General features: G+C 47.9%; 1 protein-coding gene across 1 annotated transcript in view; it reads left to right on the top strand.

Moving 5' to 3' along the window:
- Window positions 1-687: 687 nt before the first annotated feature.
- The window catches only part of SMYD2 (SET and MYND domain containing 2), a 43147-nt gene continuing 24632 nt past the window's right edge, over window positions 688-19202 (top strand). The window contains exon 1 of the mRNA XM_087828142.1: window positions 688-860. Within this exon, the coding sequence (XP_087684268.1) occupies window positions 688-860 (173 nt within the window). The remainder of the gene's footprint in view (window positions 861-19202) is intronic.

Here is a 19202-nt window from a genome sequence, read left to right as displayed (position 1 = left end):
ACTCCCCCTAGGGGGGCGGAGGGGAGACGAACTTCACCCCCGACACCCCCTAGAAGACTTAAAGCCTCACGAGGTTACAAACCTTGAAGCCTCAGCGGATCAAACTTTTCTACTGTGATTTCTCTTCCGTGTTCCCCGATGGCTCCTTTTAGGGTCTTGGGCAAGGGCACGAGAACCTAAGGTTGAGAAACATCTCTGCCCCCTCCCAGTGACCCAGGGCGGGTCACCCGTGGGCCAAGCCGACTGTCCCGGGGAGGCCTGGGCCGCGGGCCCCGCAGGCGCCCATCCCGCCCCCGGGACAGGGGCTGCGTCCCGCTCTCCGTGGAGACGCCGCGGAGGCGCAGACGTCTCGCGCCCTCCTTCCCGGAGCCACCGGGGCTGCAGCTCCCCGTCGCCGCCACACCGGAAACGGCCCCGAGGGTGTGCGGGGCGGCGGCCGAGGGTCCCACGCGCCCGGCGGGGCCGCGGGCCTGTCCCCCCGCCCCCCCCGCCACGGGGGCGCGCGAGCACCGGGCGGGGCCGTCGTCCCTTCCGGGGAGCAGTGGCCGCCGCGTCCGCCGGGCGGCTCCCCACCCCGCCCCCCGCAGCTCTAGGTGACGCTGCTCCAATAACAGCGCGCGGGGAGCCGCGGCTCGGGCTCCGCCGGCACAGGGCGCCCCGCGTGCCCGCCCGCGCGCCCGCGCCACCATGCGGGCCGAGGGGGACGGCGGCCTGGAGCGCTTCTGCAGCCCGGGCAAGGGCCGGGGGCTGCGGGCCCTGCAGCCCTTCCAGGTGGGGGACTTGCTCTTCTCCTGCCCGGCCTACGCCTCGGTGCTCACGGTCAACGAGCGGGGCAACCACTGCGAGCACTGCTTCACCAGGTAGGCGGGCGGCGCGCGGGGGCGGGCGCGGGCGCGGGCGGGCGGGCGGGCGGGAGCCGGGGGCGCCGCGCGGCGGCTCGGACCGCGGCGGGAGGAAGTGCGCGCGGCGCGCGGGGTCCTAGCGCCGGCCGCCCAGGCGGTGGCCCCAGCGGCGGGCGGGGCTGGCGGGTCGTTTGAACCCGGCTCAGGGGCCGAGCCACGTGCGGTAGGAAACCAGAGCCAAGTTCCCGCCGCACGCTCCGCACCGCACGTTGTCAGAGTTGCTCACGCGGGATGTGCCAACCTGGGAAGGCAGGGCTCTGCCCGCAGATGCCAGCCTCCTGCGCTGCCCACTGGGCGCCTTTGCCAGCGGGGCCCCAGGTTCAGGCAGCCCGTCAGCTTTAACTTGTGCCTCCTGCGGTGTGCTCTGTGCCCCACAGCCCAGCCCTGCCGCAGACTTGCTGTTTCCTCCAAGGAACTTAATGACACTTAATATTCACGTAAAGGACTTAGCCCCTTTCTTCCTTCTCACGCTCTGCACTTGATGTTCGGAGAGAAGCCAGAGGAGCGCTGACCACACACCGGGGATTCTAAGGGACTGCACGGATGGGACATATCTAGCCCTGGTTCGGAATTGGAAAGATACGGTCACTGGGTGGATTAGGCAATACGTGTGGTTGAAAATGGCATTTAATTGTAGCATATCACATGCATATATGTCTTTGTTCGTATATATTTATACATATTCACATTAGACCAACACATAATTATAGCCTCAAGCCTTATGATAGTTTCAGACCTGAAAGGCACATTAGAAATCACCAATACAGCATCCTCTCTCGCCACTTTACAGGCCCAGAGAGGAAGTGTGACTGTATAAATAGTCATACCTATAGCTAAGGGAATGAAATCTGGTCTCTTCAGTTCTCCCCATTTCCCACCTAGTTAGGTGCTCAGTAGAATTAGCGAGGCTGGGAGCATGGCATTGGAGGTAGGTCTGTGCCAGGCCTTCCACTGCTGTCTGAGAAAAGGACCCTGCTCTGCTGGACTTTCTTTGAACCTCAGTTTCTTCATCTTTGAAATGGAGATTCTTGGGCTAGATTAAGCGAACCTGAGTTCCTGCAGGTACCTTTTGAGTACAGGTCTCAAGTCCAGCACACCCTGAAGTACTCAATCTCCAAGACCTGTGCACCTGCTCCACATTAAGACATAGGAAAAGCAGGGACAAAAGCTAAATAGTGTAGTAATCTTGGCCAGACTCCACACCAGAGCTGTCTTCCGCTGGGGGGAACCTGGAAAGGAACTAGACACAGAATCATGCCGTGGGCAGCTTCAGGGCTGTATGTGATGTGGCTCTTTGAATTGGTGAGCCAAGAGCTAAAGGGTCATGGCACCACTTTGCGACGTTTGAGTGAAGTGAGCATTGGGTTTTCCCAAAGTTAAAAAGGCTGCTGTGACTGGTCCCCTTGATCTTCTGAGCCTTACTGTGGCTCAGAGTCTGAAGCAGTGTGGGTGTCTGGAGTAGCAGGAGCAAAGCAGGGTCACCCACTGCAGAAGGTGCCTCCCTCCCTCCGTCAGGGATCCTGGTGGTCCATCGTGTGAGAGAAGACTGCGGTGCCAGGCAAGTAGTAGGTACTCAGCTGGTAGTTACCAGTCCTCGCCTCGAATTAAAGATCAAATCCCCCTGGGTTCAGAAGGGAGAGGCAGAGCTGAGAGGTGCTTTTCTTTGGCTGAGTGTCCTAACTCCACACCCCCCCCAACCGTAGAACATTAATGTACAGTCAGGGGCAACTCCATATGTGACAGAATTTGCTCCCTCCACCCCTATTTCCTGAATGACACTTGTCAGTGTCACTAATTGCTGCCTTAGACACCGAACGAGGGCTGTCACATGCATTCGGGTGGTTCTACGGCACCTCCCCCACCTTTCTCTGTTGGCTGAGGTGAACTGTCAGCACTCACTTCCTCTCATTTGAAGTCAGCTAAAATAACACACACAAGAAATCATGATACCGTGACACCAGTGACATTAAAAATATCTTCATACTCCGCTCTGTTAAATCTGATTAAGATCATTCTCATAGGTTCAGCACCGTTTTCTCAACTTTTTATATGTGACGAAGGACAAATCAGTCTGTCCAGCTGTCCTAGAGAAACGTTTGCCTGTATGTCTCCATGATGCCTCTAGAGAGTCGGAGCAGAATTCTCAAATATTGAAGCATGCAGGGCAAAATCCACTCCTTCCCTCCCCCCCCCGAAAACTACTCCTTACCCTTTCTTGCCAGAAGTTTAACATAAACAATATTGCTTAGATAAATGGGCCGCTAGAGATTTTCCTTGTCACATTAACTGTATGAAGGTTTAATTTATTTTGAAGAAAAATAAGTGATTTCTTCAGGAATAATTATGTTCTATAAGTTGGAAAAAAAACCCAGGAAGTTTCTTAAGTCACCTTGGAATGGAATTGTTACTGTCAGGACAGTTCAGGCAGAGCTTCATTTCTGGGAGTTTTCCATTTGTATCACATTTTCTTAGTTTGGGTAGGTGACACTTGGGAAGATGTGTATCTTGCCTCAGCTGCTAGAAGACAGCTTCTAAAAATATAAACGTCTTCTAATTGGGAGCTGCCCTTACCAGACCTCTTAGGTACATTTTATGTACACACACACTCACCTGCAAAGACACGTATTTTGCCATTGGCCAACTTTTTGTGGTAGTTTTTTTTTTAATGTTATATTTCAAACTTGGTATTTGACACAATTTAACACTTGACGTTTGGCTAAGAAAGGGAAAAATTTGCTGTAACCGAACGATCTACCTGAATATTACTTTTCTGTGCAGGTCCCCAGGTGGGCAGACATTCCCCTGGTGATCTCTTCTCTTGGCTCGTGGGTCACTGAAGGGCAAGAACGCTGTCTTTTTGTTAGTTTGTTTAAAGTATGGTGGGGAAATAGGAAGGCCCACTTAGCCTCCTTGGAATAGAGCTGTTGGAACCCAGTTTCCAGGAATTTATGTTACATCTGGCTCACTCAGAGTGGTGATTTTAAGGCTTAAAATGTTTGCATGAGCAAAACATTCTGATGGAAATGTCTTATTTCAGCAGTTATAATGGCGTAAGGTCCCCCAGATTTATTCGGTAGCAGCATCCATCTCCCCTTTCCCATTGTTTTATCAAACTGTCAGAGTAATCTCAGTTGCACTGCCCATCAGAAGGGGTGCTGGCCGCAGGGCTGCTGTGATTCTACTTATCCCCAGAACATTTTCTGAGAACTGGAGAGTCTCAAAGGGGAGACATGGCTTGGCATGTTCTCAGATTATCTTGCTTTCTGAGTGAAAAATTGGACACTGGCTCTAATAGAGGATTCCTCCTTCTTTTCACATGTTTTTTTGTTTTTTTTTTAAGAAATACAGACAACAGATTTCCTTTTAAAAGTTACATCAAAGAATACATAATCCAGCCATCTGTATGTCAGATGACATATTCTGTCTTCACTTTCAACATTTCAATATTTCAAGATTTTCTTCTATTTAGAGACTGCAGAGGAGGGACTTAGGTTTGAATTCTGGCTTCAGCCCTTCCCAGTGGTTTGTCTTTAGGCAAATTATTTAACCTCTCCGAACTCCCAGATTCCTTTATCTGTACAATGTGCACATTGATACCCAACCACTGTGCGGATCCTGAGATAGTGGAAGGCAGGTGCTCAGCACAGCCCTACCACATAGTAAGTTGGCAAAACTGGCCTGGTATCTGGCTTGTACTTGTTTGATGAACTCTGCTAGCTAAGTGTTAACTAGTGGGATAACATATTGTAATTTCAGGGACTTTTTTATGGTGGTGGGGTTGGAGTGGGGGATATTGGGAAGGAAATACTGGAAATGGTTGGCCAATGAAGTCGTCATTCAGATGGCACGTTGACCCAGAGGTAAAAGCAGCAGCTCTCAACATCGGGTCCCCCAGAATAATACTGGGTATCTGGGGCCAGTTTTCAATATTTTTCAAAACCTAATGGAAATGATATAATAAACTTACACAGGTAAAGCTTTTTTTTTTTTTTAAATTGACCTTTTTAGAGAGGAAGGGAGAGGGGGAGAGAGAGAGAAGCATCCATTGGGGATTGAACCCACAACCTGGGCATGTGCCCTGACCAGGAATCGAACCGGCAACCTTTCAATGCACAGGACTCTCAACCAACTGCACCACACCGGCTGGGGGAAAGCTTTTATTTATTTTTTTTATTTTAAAGAGCCTTTTCTAGCTCCAAAGTGCTTAGACACTTTAATACTCTTTTACTATGACATTAAATAAATATTTGAAAAGAGGAATGGAGGAAAACAGAATTTTCCACACAGCGAGGATACTAAGGCTCCTCTCTGCTCTCTCCTGTAAGACTTCAGAGGTGCCAAGCGCTGTAACATGCTTAGTTTTCATATGCGGGGAACATCATTTCTGTTATAGCTTACAGGGGCTCAGTGGCCAAGCTGCCCATTTGGAAACAATTTGAGATGAAAGAGACAGAACAGCAGCAGGATGCCCTGAAGTGAGATTCAAACCCTGGTGAGTTAAAACCACCGTCTAACACCTTGCCTTCCCAAAAGCAATTGCACGAAATCCTCTCAATCAAAAAAATCTGAAGACCCATATAAAATGACATTTCTTTAAATCACATTGCTCTTTGCAGCTCATAAAGTGTAACCAGACACAGTCTTATTTTGATGCTCTCAAGGATGGCTGCTGTAAAGAGGGCCTTCCCTCATTTTATGTAGGAAGATGCTATGTTGGACAGGCTAAGGTGTTTCCTTGAATTTCCCTTTTTTTGGTCTCTCTTCATTGAATGCCTTCTAAGGGCCAGGCTCTGTGCTCTTCCTAGAAGGAGCCCTGTCTTCCCATTCTGAGTATGAGCTTCCTCCCTCTGCCCACTTTGTCCTAAATCTACTGTGTCGTTCACACCTAGACACCAGGACTTAATGTATGTCTGGTTTCTCCTTGAATGAATGCAATTTTTATCACCTCTTTTCTTTTGCTCCCCCATTAGGTAACTCAACAAACAAATGCATTATTTTTTTGAAATTTAACAAATAAATTGATTCAGCTGTCTTGAACCTATAGCTTCCACCGTTATGGGATCAGAGATGTTTTTATTCCAGTGCTTTGGAATTTGCCTAAGAGCTACATGTATTCTTTTGTATGTATCAGTTATTACATAATAAAACCGTAAAAAGAACACTAGGCTTTCTTTGGTCCTTTGGTGGGTTTTGTCATATTTTTAAATATTATGCTAGAACTAAGATGGGTATGTCATCTCAGTCTTCAGACCTACATATAGAATTGGTTTCCATGCCCTCTGGTAGGAGCATCAGAGTATAACCCTTTTCCTTTTTCTTAAACATACTCGTTCTCCAGAACCTTGCTCTGTGCAAAGTTAGATCAGTGAGGTTTGGAAACAGAATTTATGATTCAGCTATTCCAGGAAGCCTCTGGATGGTGTTCCTGTGGGATAAGCCCACTGCACACTGTCTGTCAGAAGCTTCTTTAAAAAATGCTAAGAGATATCTTCAGTTTCTTTGGGAAGATCCAGGACTCAGAGATATAGTGTGGCAGCAACCGGTCTTCAGGAGAACTCAGAATTGGAGAGAACCTGGCACAGCACAGTTGTCTGAAATAGAGAATTGCAAGGGAAATTCCTATTTATTTTGGTGTTTTAAACTTACCTCTTTTGCCTTGGGTTAATATCCCCTTTCTTTTACTTGTCGATTTAAAGAAAATATGAAATAATCACAGTTTTGTGCCACTTTATTTCTGCTTCCCAAGGAGGCGATCAGTAATGATAAATCCCCTTTGTATTCCTGGAGTCATTAATAACTTCAGTCACCCACACACACACATGTACACACGCACGCACACACCTCTTTTGTGGACCTCAGGCAGAGAGTAGGTGAGGTATTCATATTTCTCAGCTCAAGGCATGATTTCATCTAGTCTGTGCGCTGCCGATTTGACTTAAGGGCATTTCCTGCTCCTCTCACAGACAGCCCCTCTCTGGGTTTGCCTGCGTGTCGCTGAGTGTGTGTGTATGTCCCAATCATCCCCAGGGAGCTAGGCACACCTAGAGCAGGCCACCCTGGCAGTACTTGACCAGATTCAGACTTTGAGCCCTCCTCTGGTCAACCTCGAGGCCCTGAGGCTTTCTGTAGTAGTGCCTAGAAGGGACCCACCCTGCCCCTGGCCCCTTACCCCAGGACAGCGGCCAGTTCTGGGACCAGAGGTCTCTGTCCTCTCTCAAGGGATTTGCATTGTCAGTCTCTGTATCACCATCACCTTTCCCACCCCCATTCCCAACCCTCTCATCTTGGGATTTCTAGCAAATCAGTGGTAGTTTAGGGGTGCCTTCCTCCAGCAGGGAATTGACTACAGTCCCTGCCTTTTCAGGGGTTGAACCCATGACCTTGGCCTCATTAGCGCGGGCGCTCTAACCAGTCACAAAGCGGCACACCTCACTTTGTGCAACTTCTGCCGACTCTGTCCCTACCACCCTCGGTGGCCGCCTTTTCTATTGCAAAGGCGTTCACAGGACACAATAGAACAGAAGGAAATCAGATCTCTTCGAGACTCCTCTGAAGGACAGAAATATGCAATTTAGCAGGAAAATAACACCAGAAAGTCTTGAGGGCTCAGGAAACAACTTTTCTTTCTAGTTCATGCTTTTGCTGAGAACCCAGCTGTGTCTCTCAGATTCTTCTTCAATCAGAAATTTAAAAATAGTGTGGAGCTCCTTGTGCCAATTTATTAACATAAAACCTGGTGGCTTTTGTACATGGAGTGGAAGGTTTCGATGATGAAGTGGAAATATTGTATGCATGTTATTAAAGTGGATTAGGTTAGCTTATTACAGGAAAGAGTGGATCTGAGAATTCCTGAATGCTTATCTTTGGCAAATTTACAGTCCCTAGAAATCAGAATGAATGCTTGCCACCATAGCTGAGACACTGGCGTGTACCCACGCGTGCACTGTGATGTACAGCGTGTCAGTGCCCACAGGACTCGTAATGCCCCCCGAGGAGAGAAGAGAGCAGGACGACTCAGGGAGAAGGGAATTTCACACCAGGGCTCGATGACATAGGCACATCCTGGGGGAGGGAGGTGGGGAGAAAATCTTGACTGACCCACCAGATAAGTTTTTCATCTGAGCCAAATAAAAAATCTCAAGCATCTGAATTCCTGGCTCCTGAGAGGAGTTATGTTGCAATCTGTGACAAAATGGAAAGACCTTGGGCTTTTTCTCTTCGGTCTGTGAGTGCCAGGAAGGACTCTTCAGGGCTGCGGGCCCTGGGCTCATGTTCTGTTGATTTTCCTCATCGTGATGATGTTTGTACAGGAGACATGTGCCCTGTGCCACCTGCAAAATCTCTTCTCCGTCAGTTGCACAAACATGTAGCGGAGTTGTCACTGCAGAGCCAGCTCTTTGGTCCTGTCCTGTTTGATGAGATACTGAGTTGCTTTCCAGAGACCACAAATCAAAACCTTTAAGTCCTGTGGTGGAAGCATGCACGGGGTAGGGGGGGGTGAGGGGGGGCGCGGGGGGGACACGACGACACTCTGACCTCAGCTATACCCAGCTGGCCCAGTTGCAAGGTCCTCCAATTACAACTTGCCCCCCAGCTCTGTTCCCCTACCCCTTGAAAACCCCAAACCTAGCCCAGTGAGCAAGATGGGTCTGAGGCACCATTATGTTGCTCATCTCGGTGCCTTCTCAATCAATAAACCTTTCCTTTTTCCGAACCCTGATGTTGTGAGGTCTGGCCATTGAAAGCGTCGGACACAGGAACTTTGGTTCCGTGACAGTGACAATGCTGTTCCCAATGATGGCTTCAGATGTTCTTAAAACCTCAACAGGAAGACATTGAATTATGAGCAGGTGGTAAACTCCCTGCGAGTATGCAACCAATGTTTTTATTTATGGAGCACTTGCTGGGTTCTAAATCACACCGGGAGACAACTTTGAAGCAAAGGGACAAAAATCCAGAAAAAAACAGCTAACATCCGAGTAGGTTTTCTTCATCTTTGCCTGGTTGGCCCTCAGGTTCCGAGAAGCCTGCCCTGACTCCTGCAGCCCGGATCAGCTCCCTTTGCCTTTGCTCTCGTAGCCCCTTGTACATACTTCCTTCGTCAGGCTCGCTTCTCCAGTGCAGGAACCTGCCCTAACTCACCTTTGTAGCCCCGGCACTTAGCCCGAGGCCTCGCACTCTCTTACCTCGGTCCATTGATTTTGTTTTTTAGAGACAGTGGAATTGAGAGGGTGAGAAAGAGAGAGAGAGAGACATTGGTTGCCTCTTGCACATGCCCCAACCGGGGCCAGGGATCGAACCTACAACCCAGGTATATGCCCTCAACCAGGAATCGAACCCAAGACCCTTCGGTCCTCAGGCCAATGCTCTAACCACTGATCCAGACCTGCCAGGGCCCTCCTTGCTTTTATACTTAGACCCTAAAGGCAATCTGGGTGTGTCATTTCTTCATTCCTCCTTTGTCCTTTTGTAACCTAGAAGGCCCCGTCCCAGGTAAGGCCTTAGATCCTAAGTCTGTTCATCCTCAACAGAGATCCAGCTCAACTTACATCTCTATTATGAAGCTTCCTCCTAAATATTCCAGCCACACATCCCTTCATTGTATTCAGTTACTACTCTCTCTATATATGTGTATGTTTTTTACAGTGGTTTCCTATGCTATTTATACTTGTCGGACACCCTGCTGTCCCGGGCACTGTGCCCCACCCGGGGACTGGGGATGATCAGGACAGCATTCTCTGTTAGTGGCCTCACTTCCGTGTCTTTAAGGAGCTCAGTCCCCGGAGTAGCTTCCTGCTCTCAGCTCAGTGTCATCTGGAAGCTGAATTCTCCTGCCCGATGTGTTTATGTTCATCACTGTCATGAAGGTGGGGCTTATTTCCTCAGAAAGCTCACTTTTTATAAAGGTATCCTTTCTCCAGAGCCTGACACAGTACTTCACTCATAGAAAATAATGCTTTTTGAATAGAAATTACTTGGCTAAGGTAGATTAACGTACTTCTTTCCTGCCTCGTGTACAAGGCTTTAGAGTATTAAAAGTGTTCTATATTCAGAAATACAGATGTAATCCATAGGATTGAAAGAAAAAATGTCTGCTTTCTCGCAATGGGTTGGCCACCGGAGCAGGGGTGTGGTGAAAACCACCATTAAATCAAAGCCAGAATGGGAAAGGAAAAGACTCAGATCAACACCGTTGTCATTGGACACGTGGATTCTGGCAAGTCTACCACTACTGGTTGTCTGATCTACAGAGGTGGGGGATCGACAAAAGAACCATCAAAAATTTTGAGAAGGAAGCTACTGAGACGGGGAAGGGTTCCTCAGAGTATGCCTGGGTCTCGGATACACTGAAAAATAAACATGAGTGTGGTATCACCATTGATATCTCCCCGTGGAAATTCGAGACCAGCGAGTACTATTGTGACCATCATTGATGCCCCAGGGCACAGAGACTTCATCAGAAACATGATCACGGGCTCTTGCAGGCTGACTGTGCCACCCTCATGGTTGCTGCTGGTGCTGGTGAATCTGAGGCAGGCATCTCCAAGAGTGGGCAGACCTGTGAGCTCGCCCTGCGGGCTCACACGCTGGTGTGAAGTAACTGACTTGGTGTCAATAAAGTGGATTCCACTGAGCCACCCTGCAGCCAGAAGAGATGCAAGGAAATTGTTAAAGAAGTCAGCACCTACATTAAGAGAATTGAGAAGGAAGCTACTGTGTCCAACCCTGACACAGTAGCAGTGGTCCTCATTTCTGGTTGGAATGGTGATAACATGCGGGAACCAAGTGCTAACATGCCTTGGTTCAAGGGATGGAAGTTCACCTATAAAGATGGCAGTGCCAGTGGAGCCACACTGCTTGGAACTCTGGATTGCATCCTGCCACCAACTCACCTGACTGACCAGCCCCTGTGTCTGCCCCGCCAGGATGTCTACAACATTGGTGGTATCGGGACTGTCCCTGTGGGCCCAATGGAGACTGGTGCTTTCAAGGGTGGTCACTTGGCTCCAGTCAGCATTCCAACCAAGGAAACGTCTGATGAAATGCGCCATGAATCTTTGAGTGAAGCTCTTCCTGGGGACAGTGTGGGCTTCAGCGTCAAGAACGTTTCTGTCAAAGATATTGGACGTGGCAGTGTGGCTGGTGAGAGCAATGCGCCAGCAGAGCAGCTGGCTGCGCAGCTCAGGTGGTTTTTCCTGAGCCATCTAGGCCAAGTCAGTGCCCGATATGCACCTGTGCTGGACTGTCACACAGCTCACGTTGCTTGCAGATTTGCTGGGCTGAAGGAGAAGATTGATCGTGGTTCTGGGGAAAAACTGGAAGATGGCCTGAAGTTTTTGAAATCTGGTGATGCTGCCATCGTCGATTTGGTTCCTGGCAAGCCCAGGTGTGTAAGGAGCTTCTCTAACTGCTCTCCCCTGGGCCGTCCTGCTCTGGGTGACATGAGACAGTTTCTGGGGGTGTCGTCAGAGCAGTGGACAAGAAGGCATCTGGAGCTGGCAAATACCCAGAAAGCTGAGAGTCCCAATGAACATTCTCCCCGGTACCTGCTACCCCCGTCTTAATCAGCGGCGGAAGAACGTCTCAGAACTGTTTGTCTCAATTGGCCATTTAGTAGTAAGAGGCTGGTTAATGATTACAACCAAGTGCTAACGTGGTTGTAAAAGCTTCAGAAGGAAAGGAGAATGTTTTGTGAGCCATTTGGGGTTTTTCTGTGTGTGTGGCAGTTTTTAAGTTATTAGTTTTTAAAATTAGTATTTTTAATGGAAACAACTTGACCAAAAATCTGTCAAAGAATTTTTGAGACCCATTAAAACAAAGTTTAATGAGGGAGGGAGGGAGGGAAGAAAGGGAAAGAAAGGATGTCTGATACATCTATTTAAACACTATCGGGTAAGTTTGAGTTCTCAGGGTAAAATCCACAATTAGGGTAAGTCACTTAAACAAATTGGCAATTCAATTTTGTTTAAGTTATTGTTTGTCTACAGGGAGATAAAACCAAGAGGGTGACACCTCTTAAAACTCTGCTGCAATGAATTAAAAAGGTGCATTTTCCTGTAAGTAAGATTCAGAACAGATCTCCTGTTAGGCAAGGAGTTAATATTCACGTTTGGCTGCAGAGGGCCTGACTGTATTCTAGGACTCACACTTAGCGTTAGGTTATAAAGGTATTTTTACATGTTTTTTTCCTACTCTGTGGCCAGAATGTTGAAGTGAGGAATAGTGTTAGGAACATTTTAAGTTTTTAAAGAGTTAAATTTATGTGACTTTGGTTTTGCCCTTTCCCTTGATATTTAATCCCCTGGGTGTTACGGAAGTCAGAGCAACAGTGGTCACAGGGGATCTAATATTATTGGTATTGGTTACAAAGCACTAATGATAACCTCTGCCACCCTCAGAAGAAATGGTGGCTGTTACTTCTCGTGGGTTCCTTTGGGAGGGAACTGAGTTAAAGAGAAAGGCATTCATTGTTTCTCTCCCCCTGACTTCCCCATCAGTAGGCTTCAGAGGAGTAGATGATAAAGTAGCAAGGAAGTGTCATTCCGATCTCGCACAAAAGGTAAGGGAGAAAGCGTTTGCAGAGGCACGTGTTAAATGTGAAAGCGCACACATCCGATCTCGGGCAGGCTTGAGCTGCTAGGGTTCTACAGGGTCCACAGGAGGCCCATGGAGGTGCCGTCCAGGGGCTGGAGAGAGCAGTGGAGTGTTCACTGTGGGCCGTACACTTTCCTGCTCTATCCGTGAGCTTCCTGAATTTTCTTTCTTAAGGCAAAGGTAAATTCCCTGTCGACCAGAGCCTGCATTAAAACAAATCCTAAATCAGTGTCATCATTTTTTTTTTTTTTCATTTCTGAGCTTGACTCGGTCAATGAGGTGTAGAGTCATATATTTTTTTAAGTATGTCTTTACTGATTTCAGAGAGAGGAAAGGAGAGGGAGAGAGAGAGACAGAAACATCAATGATGAGAGAGTCATTGATCGGCTGCCTCCTGCACGTCCCCCCACCGGGGACCGAGCTCCTAACCCCGGCATGTGACCTGACTGGGAATCGAACCACAATCGTGTGGATCATAGGTAGATGCTCAACCTCGGAGCCGTGCTGGCAGAGCTATAATATTAAGCTCAAGTGAGGAATAACTGACAGATATCATTATTTCTATTTGGAGTGTAGAACAATATCCATTGTGGACTGATGACTAAGGTCAAGATAATTAACACATCACTGCACAGTTAACTGTTTTGTGTGTGTGGTGAGAATGCTTAAGATCTACCCTCAGTACCTTTCAAGTACACAGTACTTTATTATTAACCATAGTCACCAAATGCACATTAAATCCTCAGAATTTATCACCGAAAATGTGTACCCTTTGGCCTACACCCCCTTCCCCCACAACGTCATCATTTTATAACAAGGCCAGCTGTTCATTGCCCTGACCACCAACGCAAGCTTTCTCCTTGTAAACCTAACTCCTATTCCTATAGTTGGGGAAACCTATTAGTTGCTCCCTTACTGCCCTAAATATTTCCTGCCTCCCCTAGAGGCCCTGGGCTCTAACTTTTAACAAGCCTCAGAACAAAGCCCCGTATGCAGGGGAGGGTTCAGCGGGGCTCTGGGAAGAACCTCCCCCCTGCCCGTGGGCCCCGGCTCACTGCTACGTTGTGGATGAAAGTGATAGGGCGCATCTTTTACTGCTGCACAAAAACCCAGAGCCTTCGTATTATTCTTGTCCCCCGACTAGGGTTATAATAGGGTTCCGCCACAATTCCTCCAATTTTTATTTCTCTCCAATAAAAATTTGCCCGTGTGCCCACTCTCCCTGGGTGGGAGGCTAACTCTGCCTCTGATTGTCTTATTTCAGCCCTCGGCGAAGTTATATTGCACCGCTGGGCTCTTTTCCTTTTCTCTTTTCCGTGTGGCCGGGGCTGTCTGTTCCACTTGTCACTTCTTCTGTCGCCGTTCGTTAAAAGTAATTGTTATTGCAAACCCCACTCCATGCCAGGATCATTTTCTTTTCATGGTGAAGCCCACCAAGCATTCATTTCAGTAGCAGAAAAGTAGGGAGCTGACGGGATCAAATCCTTTTTATCTAGACCAACAGCACCCGCGGCAACGCATTAACTAGCGGGAGTTGTTAATTGCATCTCCAACTTGTTGATCTTCGTGTGGCTTCCGAATTTTAAAAGCAGGAAAATTAATCACTGCGTGTGTCTCCTCCAGTTGAAAGTGGCAGGAGCGTGCCGTCTTAAGTCCTGTTCCCGTCGCTGATAATCAGGCCCTTGCATTTTCCTGCTGCATTCCTTTCCTCCCTTTATGGATGGGACCATCTCTTAAGTTCAAAGAGCCCTTCCATCTGCAGCAGGGTAAATGTTTGCCCATAAAACAAAGGCTTTACAAACATAAATCCTCTAAATGTGAGACTGGATGCAATCGTACTGAAGATATTTCAGTAGTTCATATCACTTAAAAAAAAAAAGAGTGGAGGCTGATTAAAAGTATAGTCCCAGTACATGTCAACTGGTATTTTCCCAGTACATGTTAAGTTGTATTTTCCCAGTACATGTCAACTTGTACACGTCAAACATAGGAGGCAGAAACTGATTCTTTACAGTGGAGGAAACAGGTTCAGGAAGGATTAGTCATTTTCCCAAGAGCGCATAGCCCCTCAGGCACCAGAAACAAGAAAGGATTTGCAATAGGAAGGTGGGTATCGGGAGGAGGTGGACAGGAAGCTGGAGCCATCTTCTTAAAAACTCCCTCCTGGCTTCTAGAACACTTTCTTGCCGTAGTTAGAGAATACAGCATCTGACCTAAACATTCATCATCGAGGGAGCTAAACTACCCGATACAGTCCTACACCCAGCGCGTGCCATTCATCGTTAGGACAGGTTACGTTGTAAAACGTCTGCATTGCCGAGAGGGATGTGTCAACACCTCAGCAAATTCTGCCCTCAAGAAAACACTCATCCCCAGGGGACGACCCCAGGCCTAGGCACCTGGAAGCGCATTAGAATCTCCTGGAGAGCTTTGTGACGATCCCAGCACAGACCCCACGAGAGCTGCTGGGCCCTACCCCAGGCCCGGGCGGGCACATGCCGCCAAGGTTGAGACACTCTGGGAGGTGGTTAGAGATCTGCCCTTCGCTTCCTTTGAGTTCCGTATCTTTGGGGTTATTTTATAGTTCAGTTCATTCCTCCAAGTGACCTTTATGAACTTTCCTTTGAGGGGAATTTTGTTTTCTTTGTTTTGCAGTATTTCCCCAAGCCTCCTGGACCATTCCGATCAGGTTACATGACAAATGAAAGATTTACGGCTGTGTCTTCTGTAGGAACAGAGTTTATTCCAAAGGCCTTGTGTAGTCCCTCCAGGGAAAATGGATATCCCCTATGCAGTTTCTCTCTGGCTAAACTGCTCCGTCAGCAGTAGTCAAACACAGCCCCCCCCCCCCTTCTTTCTGTCCCCAGCACATGCACACACAATGCTCAGCAAATTTTAGTTTGAGTTTTAGCCATTAGACTTATGAGAAGTTTACATCTCTCCCTAGTTAGGAAAACAGAACAGAAGCACCACCCATCGGGATAATTGCAACAGAGCTCCCTCTCCCAACCCAGCCCTCCATCTAGAATTGCTCGTACCAAAGTAGATCAAAGTAGACTCTTTTGCTTTTCACTGTCAGCAACTGGTTACTTTTTCTCCTGTGCTCTGAAGGCAGCCTGGCTCAGGAGGACCTGTGTTAAGAACATTCACTGATAACCAGGTTGTTGACTCCGTGCAGTGACGTCGGCCTGACAGCTACAGTGTTCTCGGAGGACACGATCCAGTGTGGACTCGCCCAGTGACAGTCCGAGGAGCACTTAGATGCGCTACACTGAACGACAGGGAGGGACCTTTGCCCAGACTAAATACGAAATCGGTCCTTGTTTTATTCCAACCCATGTCAAATGAAATCAATCCCCATGTCACCATTGGTGGAGGGACCCTCTTGGTAGAAGTGTCCCCCCACTCCTCAAATCTCATTTCTAAAAATGATCCTGGATCCTTCCCTTTGCCCCTTGGAAGTCACATTCATAGGCTACCTACCACAGGAGCTGGGACGGAATGCAGACCAGAGTAAAGAAGGCCTTTACTTACATTTTGTTACTACTGCCAGCTTACCCAAACACGCAGATTGTTTATGCTTCATGTAGTATGTGCTCCTGGATATTGGTCCCAGTCCTCATGGACGAAGGCACCTTGATGTGTGAATTCTGATTCTGCCACCTACTTGTGAATGATGCCTTCGGGTTGGACATTTCACCTCTGGGATTCTCGTTGTCTTCCTTTGGAAAATCGGAATCTTCTTCGTAGAGCTGACGGAGTTATTGCACTAGATCAGCCGTTTTCAAACTTTTTGGTCCTAGACCCCTCAATTGAGAATGTCCAAGAGCTTTAGTCCACATGGGTTATATTTATCAGTGTTTACCATATTGGAAATGAAAACCAAGAAAATCTTAATCTATTTGTTTAGACGACAACCAATACTGTTAACGTTATTTTTTTTTAAATGAGAACTATTTTCCAAGACAGGAGAATTAGTGAGAATAGTGGTATTGTTTTATAGTTCTGCAGATATCTTCAATGTCTGGATTTCCAGAAGACAGCGGGATTCACAAATATGCTTCTGAATTCAGTCTCTAGGGTATTATGTAGTTTGGGCTGAGGTACAAGGAGAAAAGCCAGCCTCAATGAGATATGTAATTTGAAAGGAAGGGGTATTTTAACTGCCTTATCGGTTAATTGTGGATATTCTTGGACTCAACACTAACACTCGGTAAGCAGCGTTGTCTTACAGGTTAACAGCAATGGGCAGTCTGAACCCCCACCTGTGAACTTTATGTGCTCCATTACATTACAATCCCTTGGTCTGTCTTTACTTTGAATGTCCTTTAGCCATGCATAATTTTTAAAACATCACACACTCGTCAATAGAAAATATTGGTTCACTGAATTAGACTTTCTAAAAGTTGACTCATTTCATAAAACTATATCAAACCAATTACGTTCATGAATCTCATCAGGTGAGAGACTGTCAGGCTCAGGATGTCAGATAGATGTTTTCCAAAATTCTAGTTTTTGCTTGAAAGGCCTGTTTTTAGCATTGGCAACAAATATTGCCAATCGTTTTCATCGAAGTGATAGGCTCACTTCATTCGTTTCAGTTGCATATCTGCCAGGTACTCAAGGTTGAGTATCTGCAGTTTGTCGAAAGTTGTTCTTTCAAGTTACGAGTGGTATTGGAATAAAAAGGGTCGGTTCCATTTACAATTCCAGGGATCCCAGAGCTTTTCCTTGAGGCGGCCGTCCCTACATCAGTGCATGCAGAAATATGCATTCTCACGTCGTCACAAAGGTACATACCAAAGAGTCCAGATTTATTTTTATTTTCATTTTTTGTTAATCTTCACTTGAATATATTTTTCCCATTGATTTTCTAGAAAGAGTGGAAGGGAAGGTGGGAGAGGGGGAGAGAGAGAGAAACATCAATGTGAGAGAGACATCAACTGGTTGCCCCCTGCACGAGCCCCAACCCAGGCCCGGGATCGAACCTGCAACCCTGTGGTGCGTGGGCTGGCACTCTGATCACTGAGCAGCACTGGCCAGGGCGAGAGTTGAGATGTAATAGAATTAACGTTGTCACTGCTTCACCAGGGACATCCTTAAGCGAAACCAACTTTCTCCCCTTTACTCTGAGTGTGTGGAAGTGGAGGGTACAGTGACCACTGCGACAGTTTGGTGCCACTAATTTGATTTGTAGTAAGACACTGGGAAGTTTACCCTGCAGGCACCTTTACACCTTGCACCTTCTGCAATGCCAATGTCAGGCCTGTAGTATATTGAAAATGATTCTGACCTCACCAACTCCCTTGGGACCCCGGCAGTCTACAGACCACAATGTGAGGACCGTTGGGATCCACGGCGGAAATGATGTAACATTCTGCCAGCGCTGAAAAGTTAGCGTTTTCATCATTGTTTGTGGCTTGTGGACTTGGTCACTGGCTGGGCTGAGCAGCCTGGCCTTTGGGAGATTTCTGATTTGATGAAATCCCATGGGAGTTCCTCCCTAGCTCACCGGAGCCCAGTTGGCTTTTCTCCTGCTGGGTTGTTAGGTTGAAGCTGAAAACAAGCCTTGTTTCATGTGAACTGCACTCCTGGCCTCTGTGTGGGGAACCCTATGTGGTCCTTGCTTTTTTGGTGTGGTGTGGAGCTCATAAAGATATGTGTGATAATTTCCTAATCTCATATTGGGGTCTTCACTCTGGTTTGAGAGGTGCTTCAGTGGTCCGTGTATGGGCTTTGGGCTCATGAGCCCTTGAAATGTTACAGAATTTTCTGTTATTTTCTGGGGCTGGGGAGAAGGTGGGTTGTTAGGAAGAGTGAATAGTCTCAGTCAGACTCTTAAAGAGATTCTGTGACCTCACCCTCGCAAAAACAAACATTAACAAATGACAGTTTCAAACATTTTTGTGGGGTCGCGCCTACCCACCCGTGATCCACTTGCGAACACACTTCTTTCTGGAAAGAATGTTGGGAGTCCCCTCCCAGGCTCTGCTCTCCTCTGCTCCCCACCCCCTTGCATTTCTTCCAGCTCCACATCCCTGAGCACTTGCTTGCATGCCACTTCACCGTTGTTCTCGAGGGCACCTGTCCCTTTTCCCTAGTTAGAAAACGCAAGAGAGCAGGGACCGCACATCGCATTTCTTTCGTATCCCAAAATGCAAAGTCAGAGTTTGGCGCCCTTGAGATGCAACCTCGGGGGACACTTCAGGCCGGAGAACACACTCAGCTAAATCCGTGGGTTCCTTTGTGAGCTCTCAAGATGTGCAAACTCGGAACATTTATTATGCCTCAACTGCAAGATGTGCTTTTCTCCCACCCATTCTTCAGATAGCTCCTTGGAATCCAAGCTCTGTCATGAAAACAGGGCAGCCTGTTTCGTTCCAACAGTAGCATTTTTGGGCACACATCCCGGGTCCCGTGGGAGTAGTGTGGTGGCTGCCACCGGCTGCCGAGGAGCAGAGGCGGCTTCTGCAGTGTGATTCAGTGCACAGCCTACAATCCCAGCTCCTCAGGCAGGCGCTGCAGAGGGGGTGGCGGCGAGGTGCCGCTCGGTGCAGCAGCCCTGGTGGCAGCGAACACCCCTCGTGGTGTAGGCACTAAGGCAGGCCAGAGAGCCAGTTTCAGCGCCGGCCGTGTGTGAGAATTAGTACACTTTACCGAGTGGTCTCATTAAAACGAGGTGGTGGGTCCCCATCTCCAAACAAT

This window comes from Miniopterus natalensis, chromosome 19, assembly GCF_054644295.1.
Source record: "Miniopterus natalensis isolate mMinNat1 chromosome 19, mMinNat1.hap1, whole genome shotgun sequence".
In the NCBI taxonomy this organism is placed as follows: Eukaryota; Metazoa; Chordata; class Mammalia; order Chiroptera; family Miniopteridae; genus Miniopterus; species Miniopterus natalensis.
This window is presented reverse-complemented; position numbering and strand designations above follow the sequence as displayed.